At 30.4% G+C, this 11,170-nt stretch overlaps 1 protein-coding gene across 1 annotated transcript; it reads right to left on the reverse strand.

Moving 5' to 3' along the window:
• Window positions 1-307: 307 nt before the first annotated feature.
• Window positions 308-2,396, reverse strand: LOC103491091 (small ubiquitin-related modifier 1). The gene is made up of 3 exons (XM_008450920.3): window positions 2,086-2,396; window positions 821-970; window positions 308-728 (listed from the first exon to the last, which is right to left on the reverse strand). The coding sequence occupies exons 1-3, from the start codon at window positions 2,362-2,364 to the stop codon at window positions 657-659; spliced, it is 501 nt and encodes a 166-aa protein (XP_008449142.3). The 5' UTR covers window positions 2,365-2,396; the 3' UTR covers window positions 308-656.
• Between the last annotated feature and the right edge of the window lie 8,774 nt (window positions 2,397-11,170).

Consider the following 11,170-nt stretch of genomic DNA (forward strand, 5'->3'; position numbering starts at 1 on the left):
CTGCAGTCCACACCAAAACTTTCTTTTCTTCTTGATTTTGGGACTTTTTAGAAAGTGTTTATACCTTGTACTGCTTTGAAAAAAATGTCCCATCTTGAATAGAGAAACAATATGCTTATTAGCTTCCCGAGCTTTGAGTACAGTACGCACATGGCCGATCTAAGCCTTCTTGGTAAAACCTTGTGTTATACTCTAAAGCTCCTTTTAGTAGCCACCTACCTAAAGTTTGATATCTTAAGTGTTTCTTTGATAACCAAATATTGTAGGATCAGGCGATTGTTCCGTAAGATTAGTTGAGATGCACATATGCTAAAAATCTTTGAAGCTCCTTCACAAGAACTGTTATTTTACCTTTTGAAAGTTTCATGTCCCAGGAACAAAGATACACAAGCCAAACATAATCACATTGTAACTTCAGGATGTAGTCAGAAAAATGAAATAGGAGCAATCGACATCAACAGCATTTACGTATATAAAGGAGTCCCGACATTGTCTCTTTCACTTCTAGAGAACTGGAAGAAGCAGAAATCGTAGTCATAATTTATATAGACAGAAGCAACATCCAGCAGCAGAAGTTCAGGCATATACTAGCAGTAGCAAGAAAATTATAGGATTGCAAATGATGTTTGAGGAACTATTTTGTCTCCGAGATTAACTTAGATAATAGCACCTCCACCTCCAGTCTGATGAAGCATTGCATCAATCTCATCTCCATCCTCCATTTCCAGCTGTGATCGTACACAAACAACGTATGAAAATGAAACTAGAAAACAGTTATTATGGTTTAATTTCTGAGGCAATGAAAGGGATGGCACAATACCTCTTCCGGAGTCTGCTCTGCACGCAGTCGGCGGCCGTCAAACAAGAATGCAATGGAGTTCAAATCAACCGACTGCCTGTCACAGTAAGCATTCATTAGCTTCTTCAGTTGGGTACTCCTTTTGATCCGGAAGAAAACTTCATTCCCATCCTATAGAAACATGGCCAGCATACAAGAGAATAAGAAACACATAAAGCAACTTGCTAGATCACATATTCAAGAAAAGTTTTATTGACTTAGGGGCTGTTTGGGGGCTGAAATGTTATGGGTTTGTAGTGTGATGTAATCCAAAACCCATGTTTGGATTACGCATTTTGGGTGCAATTGTGATACCAACCTCCTTCCATTCTGGTGGTTTTCTACCCAACCCTCCATTTTCATGCTTCACAATCCTTCGATTTTTCACTCATTACAACACTTCTTAGATCCCCAGTAATCCTGATTATATTTCAACCTCTCAGAAAACCCAACTCAAAGATACGCAATTAAAGCTTCAAGCAATCTAACATTAGTTGAAAAAAAAAACTTCACAGATTGAACATCTCAAATTTTGGAGGGAAAAGAAGAACATAGCTAAAACCCACATGGAAGAACTATAAGGGACCAGGCAAAGCAAGATAAAATAAAGCATTGCTGCATTTTCCTTCTCCCCAATACAAAATTAGTAACGAAGATACCATATGTAACGCAAAAACCGTCAATTCAACCAAAACTGAAGAGATAGAGAATGTAGATTCAAAGAATCCCAACTTGAATAGCTTACAAGCACTGTATACAGAACAACATGCATAACAAAAGTCCTGTGATCTGACCCCTGACCCATTGGTAAGCATTTGGAGTATTGAGTGAGATTATAGTCCAAATTCTAAGTTTCATGCAAAGTTTCCCAATAGATCAATAAGGTTTGTACAGATGCCACAGGTCTGAAAAAAAATCATTCACAGCTAAACATTCCTTGACAGTTCATACATCTGATTATTCACCCTATAAGTATTCCATCAAATTTACAAATAAGAAAAAACCCATCATACAAAACCCAAAATTCTAATAAATTTTCAACAGAGAACCAATCCCCACTATAACAAACAAAACCCAAAATCACTAGAACGATCCAGAACAAAAAGCATGCAAATTCCTCACGACCCATTATAGACTAAAACGTAACAAAAAGATCGAACCAGCTTAAAATCATAACCAACCCAACAAAACATGAAAAAATGGAAAGAAAAAAAAAATCATTCATAAGGTTTAGAAGATGAAGAAACCTGGCCCTTGACTTTGAGGTTGATATGAGCTGATTGATCGGTAGGTTTCTTGTCCTCTTCTTGGTTGGTGACACCCGACATTATTTGAAGTTGGAAGAAGGGAAAATTTTTGGTGGGGTTTGTTTGATCTTTGTATGTAAAGAAGAAGGGTTGGGAAAATCTGGAAGTGATGTTTTGGCCTCGGTTATGCACTATATGTGACTCTGAGTCTTCAAAAGGGAAAGTGGGTGGAATTTTTGAGGTTCTAAATGGACGGCCAGGATGTGTCGTTGGATTCATTAATCCAACGTACCTAAATACATGAGTAATGGAATTATGATGTTGCCGTAGAAACGACGCAGTTTTAAAATGCTTTGCTTTGGCTTTTGTATATATTTATAAATGGTAAGAGAGAATTGGGTGTGGATTATTCTATTTCATAGTGGCGTTGGGCACAACATTCTGTTTTGAAAAAGATTAATACTTAGGCTGCTAAAATCAGTAATCACATTTTATCAACTCATTTCTTAACTTAAATGACAAAATTACAAAAATTTAAAATTAATTAAAAGTCAACATATATTCTAAATTAAAATTGAAAACATAAATCGATTAAATTTAGTCTAAATGCTAAATAACGTCCAAATCCAACTAATTGAATTTAGAGGCTTGCTTTGTCCGTGGATCAACCAACGCAAATTCATAAATCTCACAAAAAAAAAATTATAAATAGAAGAGTTTTCTTAATACGTGGGATTTAGAAATTTTTACTATAGAAATTTTACTAAAAGACTATGACTCCTTGAAATTCAAGTTCACTTCTTTTTAAAACTTCAACTTTAAGAACATTACGTGTTCCATTTCCATAAATCAAGCAAACGTGTCCTGCGATCGAGAGAGAATTAGATGATTAAATACTAGACGTCGAACCACATTCACATCAAACTTTCATCAACACAAGTTTAACTCCACAAAATATGTTTCTTTACAAACCTCGTGTAAAAAGCATGACACTTTTGTGAGGTTTGAATGTTTGGCTTTCAATTTTGTTATTGGTGTATTCAAAGAAAAATAATTATTATTATTATACTTGATTGTAATCATTTTCATGCATTATCTTTTAAGAAAAAAATTTGCTACATGGTAATTTAAAATTAAGATAAACCCCCTAATTTTAGAATCAGTTTATAGAAAATGGTTAAATGTTATAAGTAGATTATTTCACATTTCCACAATCATAAAGCCTTTCGTATTGTAATATCTTATTTATCAATCTTACGATTGTAGTTCTAAAAGTTCTATACCTTCATATAAACCTTCTAAGTTATCATATATATAGAACTTTTATATGAAGGTATAGAACTTAGAAGGTTTATATGAAGGTATAGAACTTTTAGAACTACAATCGTAAGATTGATAAATAAGATATTACAATACGAAAGGCTTTATGATTGTGGAAATGTGAAATAATCTACTTATAACATTTAACCATTTTCTATAAACTGATTCTAAAATTAGGGGGTTTATCTTAATTTTTACCACTTGTAATGGAACACTTTGCAACTTTTATAATTCTAATGGTTGTCGTTAGATCTAGCCTTGTTCGTGTTGGTTGTCGTTGCGTACCCTTTATGGACTTGATCCCCATATGTTTTGGTCTGGTTTCACAAATTGATTCCATAGGAAGTAAAAAGTAAGGTTAGGATCCTCCTTTGAATATTACTTATTTACTCTCCCATGTATGGTTCTCGAATGAAACTATTTAATTTTATATATAACCCTCGGTTTGATACTTGGTTTATAGTTAAGTGTCTAGTGAAAGAAGTACTTATGGTCCTCAAGGTTGCTCGATCTTCCTCTTATAGTTAACTAAGGGTCATATAATGCATGAGGTCAATTCGACCAAAAGCAAAATCAAACTATCGACACTTTGACTTTTTCTTTTGAAACATGTGTTTTCCCCATGTCGCCTTCTGACACCTTTTACGCTTTGGTCCAGGAAATGTGTGAAATTGATCGAGGAGAAAAAAAAAACATAAACATATAGGTTTTGAAAGATAGAAAATGTGGAACTGAGTATTAAAAAAAAAGTGTCTTTCAAATTTTGTGTACCATTAGGCATTGATGGAAAAAGTTATGATAATTTAAGACAACACCAACTAAACTGTCCACCGTACCATAAGTCTTCTTTTAATATATTTTCTTTTTTTAATATGTTTTTATATTATTTCAATCAATATCATACGACTTTCGTTTCAATAATGGTTGAAAAATCAAATTGTGGTAAAAAAAAAATTGATGTAAAATTTCATGATATTTGTTAATTTTTCTAAACTAATTGTTCACAAATTATCCATTAATTTATATATTAATGTTAGGTGCAAAACTTAGATTTATTGAAATCGTGGAATAAAAAAAAAGGTTCTTCCTTTTCTCAAAATAGTGTTATCTTGAATAGATTTCTTTTTTAAAACTGAGTTAAATACACACTATTATAATTAATGTGACAACACTAAAATTTTAAATGCAAATAAGTTTTCTATTTTTATTTTTGATTGGTTGTGACATAAATTTGTGAACAATTGTAACTCTTTTTTTTAAAAAAAAAACTCTTTGGGTCTATAAGCATACAGACATCTTAGCTATGTGAACACCCCCTTAGTACCATTCATCATCTCCGCTTCATTAATATGAAGAAAATAGGTACATGAAAAGTGAAGGATACAATAATACAAAAGATCAAAGGACTAGAGTCAAGCCTCAATCAAAATAAAACTAGAAAGCATTGAGATTTAAGACAATGGTACTAGCACCATAACTAGAGAAGAGCATTGTTCTAGTAGCCCAAAGACCCAAGAATGAACAAACATCTTCTCATTGGTCGATTGGAAATTTATTTTTTTCATTGAAAATACAGTTGTTCCTTTCCAACCAAATGGACCAACGAAATGGAGATGAATCTGATGATGCCTTTTTTTTTCTTTTGATTTATGGAGTGGAGCTCACTTCAAAGAGAAGAAACATGAAGATGTTGATTATTCTATTGAAGGATATTTCCAAGCTTAGCCCAAAAAAATTTTAGGAGCAGAACATCTAATGAAAAGATGATCAATGTCTTCCATGCTTTGACGACACATGTAACGTCCTCAAAATTAAGATAATTTTGGAGTTAATTATCTTAGTTTTGTTTAACTAGATTTAATTTATTGAGTGTTATTTTAAATTCATTTAATAAAAATTATTTGATTTTGTGGAAATTAGAATTAATTAAATATTGGTTGGATGAATATTTAATTAATTAGAAGTTTTGGCTTGCACTGTTTGTTGAGTTTTTGATTAAATTGAATGTTATGAGGTTAGAGTAAAATTGGAGATTTTTTGTGTTGTTGAAATTAAATTAAATTAAATAATAATGGATGTTATTTAATTAAATTGTAGATGATAATTTTTGTTGGAGATTTGATAATTATATGTAATTATATGTATATGTGGAAATATATATATAATTATTATGAAAAAGGAAAAGATAATTATATTTGTTGAAATATAATTATTTAACGAAAAGATAATATGTATTTTGGAGAAAAGATATTTATTAAAGGAGAAAAAGGAAAATATTTATATTTTGGGAAAATAAAATGATAATTATTTTGGAGAAAGATAAATAATAATTAATTATTGTGGAAGATAATTAATTATTTTGGAGAAAGATAAAAAATAATTAATTATCTTTGAATAAAGATAAATGTTGATTTTAGAGAGAAGTGGTTATGATTGGGTAAATAAGGAAAGAGAAGAAATTGAGTTTATTTAAAAGAAAAATTGATAATTATATATTGAAATATAATTATTGGAAAAATGAATGTAACATCCCAAATCTTTAAGGAGCTTTTGTTAATTATGTTAAATTATTTGGGTGTTATATTAAGTACTGAAGCTAAAATTTAATGGTTGGGTTAAGATAATTCATGTTAAAGTTTATGAGTGATTTATTGAAAAAAGATTTGGTTGATCAAAATAATTGAGGATCTAAATTAATTTGAGATCTTGAAGAAAAAAATTGGTTTTGGTAGAATTGGATTTAATCGAGTATATATATACATATGTGTGTGTGTGTTTATATTTTGGTGAGAGAATAATAACAATAGAGAATTATTATTAATAATGGTTATAAATATTTAAGATTTTGTGCGTTTAATGAATTTATTTAGTAAAGATTTATATATATATATATATATATATATATATATATATATATATATATATAATGGATATTATATATGTATATATCATTGCCATATCGTTGCCGTCTCACCAATTTTAGTTCTGATCGGTCCCTTTGTCAAAGTTTGAATATTTAAAGGAATGAATTTTTCCATCAAGAATTAAGAGAATTTTTCAACTTCCATTTGAGTAACATTGGTAAGATAAGGTAATTAAAATAATAATTTGTTAATTTAATTTTGGATCTAATAGGGTTTCTTTAAAGATTCAATTGGCTAATTTGAAGATTTAACGTTGGATTCTTCCTAATCAAGGTTGAATTGGTTTCAACTCCAATTTTCTTTTAAGTTAATTAATTTGGGAGAATTTTTGGATGATAGTCAATTACTAATTTCATTAATTAAGATACTTAAATTTTCTTTTATGATTAGGATCAAATTAATTGGAGAATTTTTACTGTCAGCTAGGGAGCAATTTGTTTGGCTAAAATCTCTAGGTAAGAAATTCTCCGACTAGACCTTCGAACTAAAGTTAAGACCTTGCATGTAATTTTCCATTATGCATTAATGTAGTTAAGATGCATAATGTGTTGATGTTGATGACTGATATTATGTTGATGACTAATTTACATTGATGATAATGCATAGTATGTTAATCATAGTATATTAATCACATGATTAAGAACGTTATGATTAATATTCATGTCATGCATGCTACGAAGTTTATGATATGCTACATGCTATTAATGGACGTTCTGTTAACTTTGTCTATTAGAGTCGTACCCATATGGGTGTCCCTCAGGATCATCACCTTTTTATGACTGTGTGGTCCGTAGGATCACCAGTCTCTGAGATGTTATGTTTATGAGTGGTCCGACGAGATCATTTACAACCCGATTGTCCTAAGTGGTTTTTTGGGTTCACTGAAGACCAGTTTGTCTTAGGTGTTCTTTTGAGATCACCGAAGACCAGTTTTGTCCTAGGTGTTCTTTTGGGTTAACTAAAGACCAGAAATGTTCCTACGGAATCATTAAATTGCGTGTGTTTGGGAAAGAACCAGTTTAGGGGTACTTCTTTATAGGACTATAATGAGAAGTTAACAGCCACCTAGCGGGACTAGTAATGGGTTCTTTACTGAGTATATATTTATACTCTTTCTATGTTTAATATTTCAGGCAAAGGTAAATGTAAAGGAAAGCTGACGAGCGACAGAGAAGAATCCGTGACATGTCATATGGGGACTCAGTTTTGCTTCCGCGTCTATGTATCAGTGTTTTAGTATTCTATTTTTAATGAAAATTTGATCTTCCTCTTTTCAAGAAAGTGTATCTTGTTATTGTTTCTTTTTAATAATGACCTCAACTTAGTATAAAGAGTTGAATCGTTACAACATAACAGACACCAATTTGGATTTTAGTGGAGGGTAGAGATTTTTCTTTGTAAAATATCAGTAGTGTTAATGCACCTATGAATAAAAGACCACCAAAATCTACATATTTCTTGGTAATTTTTTACCTCCACAACTGTTTAAAAAAAAGTTAACATTTATATGTGTTGAACTTCCTTGATCAATGCTGATAATAGCTTTCTTAACCGAAGTTATGGAAAAAAAGTCCATTTGAATTCAGTTTCGAAGAGGAAAGATCTTGACCTCTGTTTTCACATGGGATCGTAAGCTCACGTTTGATAGAATCCCATTGTTGAATTTCCAAACTACGTAATGGTCTTCTAGGTTGAAAATCCCAATCCGATGGTGGTAGAATTCCAAACATCTTTAATCGACTCATTATGAATTGTGGAAATAGAAAATAATCTAGAAAAATACATTGATAAAGGGCTAATATCACTCCAAATGCCTTTCCAAAAAGAGAGATTTTCTCCATTGAACCACTATGCACATTTGATAATGTTTCTCCGAGGGGCTTTCATTGAGCTGTATTTAGCAATAGCCAGAAACTCCCTAATAAATGATTGAGAATATTTAGCAAGGATAATTCTCTTCAATAGTGGGTTATTTTGAACAGAAAATCTCCATAGCCATTTATTCAAAAGAGAAAAGTTTGTATTTGCCACTTTGAAAATACCCAGACCTCCATTTTCTTTAGAGGGAATGACTTTGTTCCATCTCAAGAGATGAGTGAGTTTATCGTTGTCGTGATTTTTTCAAAGGAAATTACGTCAAGATTTTTTCAATGAATTTGCAGATGCCAACAAGGGCTTTGAGCTTGAGAGAATAGAATGAATCAGAGTTAATTTTCCACCCTTGGATAGATATGAATATGTCCAGCTATACTCAATTTTTTGTGGATTTTTTCAATAATATTTTTTCATAAATTAGCAGAAGATGGCTTGCCTCCAAGTGGAACTCTGAAGTAATTTATGGGAAGAAAATGTTTTTGAATCCTTTAAAAGTTTGCAACGGCTTTTGATCTACAAGAATCAATATTTATAGGGGAAATTGTAGATTTTGATAAATTTATGTTTAGTCCAGAAGCCACATCAAATAGGAATACAGCATTCTTGAGATTCAAGATGTACTCATCATTATCTTCAACAAATATCAGAATGTCGTCAGCAAAAAGAAGATATGTAAGATTACAATCTTTATTGAAAGAAACAACCTTGATGCTGCCTTTTTGTTGGAAGTGTATTAACAATCTGCTGAAATAGTCCATGGCGAGAACTAATATGAACAGGAGAGAGAGGATCCCCTGCCGAATACCTCTTAAAGGTTTTATTCTACACTTCTTGGCTTGCCATTGATAATGATCGAGTATTGCATGCTTTTTGAAACAAGACTTCATCCATTTTCTCCACTGAATTGGATAATTTTTTTTCATGAGAATATAGTCAATGAATTTTCCATTCCATTTTATCAAAGGTCTTACTCAACATCCAACTTAATAACAAATCCTTTGACTTTTTTCATTTACCAGAAATCAATTGCTTTGTTTGCTATGAGTTGAGGATGACATTTGTGATCTGTCTACCTTTTACAAAGGCCATTTGAAAATCAGAAACAGTATGTGGAAGGGTTTCTTTCAATCTTTTAGCCATGGTTTTAGCAATAAGCTTATATATATATAATTGTTGCGAGACTTATGGGTCTATAGTCAGTTGTTGTGTTGCATTTTTCCTTCTTTGCAATGAGGGCAATGAAAGTTTCATTCACCACTTTGTTGATAATACCATTTTGGAAAAAAATTGTAAAGATAGCCAAAAGGTTTTGTTTAAGAGTCTTCCATGGTGAACCCGTCTGACCCTGGGGCTTTTTTTTCTACAAAGAATTGGAGAGTAGTTGTAATTTTTGTATCATCACCATCTTATAGAAAATGAACTAAATAATTAAATCAAAATAATGCACCTCATTCATTTTCTATAAGCCAAAAGTTTAAGAAAGTGAAGTTGTGTACCTTGAATAAATATATATATATATATATATATATTATGAACTATTAAATTATTAAAAAAAAAAAAAAAGTAGAAACCTATAATGAATACATAGAAAATAGAAATTAACAAACAATTTTTTTAATGAATGATTTCAATCTTTTATCTTGAGCATTAATGTGAAAAGCATATAAAAAACTTTGTGTTTATATATTAAGGTCGGACTCAAATAACTATTAGCCATTTTTTTTTTTTAATTTCAATTAAAATTCAATTTATAACGATAAAATACTATACGGTAAATTATTATTGTAATGATTAAATTATATATGTGACTTCATGCTAAAGAGAGGTGGAGGATAAACTTTTTAAAAATCAATTTAGGTAATAAGTTTTTAATTTAATATAATTAATTTTTGTTTTAAATTAGAAAAATGATAGAAATGTAATTATTAATTAAAATGTAGAGAGACAAATTGTGTAGTATATATACACTGATTATATTTCCCTCATTCACAATCATATAGGAGTTGGTGGCGATTGATATTGCTCTTTAAAGTAGCAAAAACAAAAAGAGAAAAAGAAAAACCTTGGAATCATATTCTTCCTCCTCCCTCTCTCTCTCTCTCTCTTTCATTCTCTCAATGGACAACTTCTCCCTATCTTTTTCTCCTTCTCAATAGATAGAAGTTTTAAGTAAAAGGATGTGAGTTTTTTTGTATCAAAAAACTTACAAGATGACTTTTTTCAGTCAAATATATCCAAAAAGAAGGGCTTAATTATTAGAAGTGGATTAGGCAATTTTTCAAACCATTACCTAATTGTTTTCACCCTCATCCCTTTCTTTTTTCGTATCTTCCCCCCTTGATTGCTTCATTGCATGATTGATACGATGCGTTGATTTATTTACTTTTTTTCAACCACATTCTTCAAACTTATTTGTTTCCTTCAATTTCAACTTCCTGCTTCCTACTTCCTAATATATAATTCCTTCCCTCCAAGATACATTTTCTTTTAAACCCTTTTTTTATATTAACTTTATAATTTAAATATTTATAGACCTTTTTTAAATGTTTATATACATAATTTTGTTTAAAAACCTATTTTTTAAAAAAATTTATATTTGAATTGTTTTTCAATTTCATTTTTTTTTAAAATTCATTTTAAAAAATTACCAAACACCTCAAATTTTTTTTTTTTAAATTAAACATTTAAAAAGTTAATCCAAACACACCTTTAATCTTCACAAAGATGTAATGTTGAGATCGATCATAGCTTTAATCTTTTAGAATTTTAGGAAACTTTAGGATGACCCATGATAACGCTCTTATTTAATTCATGTTCCTTAATTTTTGTTTTTTGTTTCTCGTTTCCTAATTCTTCCTTTTGAGAACAAGAAATATGATTATGTTTAATTACTAACTATTTCCATTTTCTGTTTCTTGATAAATATATAGAAACAAAAACATAAATTTGTTTGATAATTTTTTCTT

This window comes from Cucumis melo, chromosome 6 (assembly GCF_025177605.1).
Source record: "Cucumis melo cultivar AY chromosome 6, USDA_Cmelo_AY_1.0, whole genome shotgun sequence".
In the NCBI taxonomy this organism is placed as follows: domain Eukaryota; kingdom Viridiplantae; phylum Streptophyta; class Magnoliopsida; order Cucurbitales; family Cucurbitaceae; genus Cucumis; species Cucumis melo.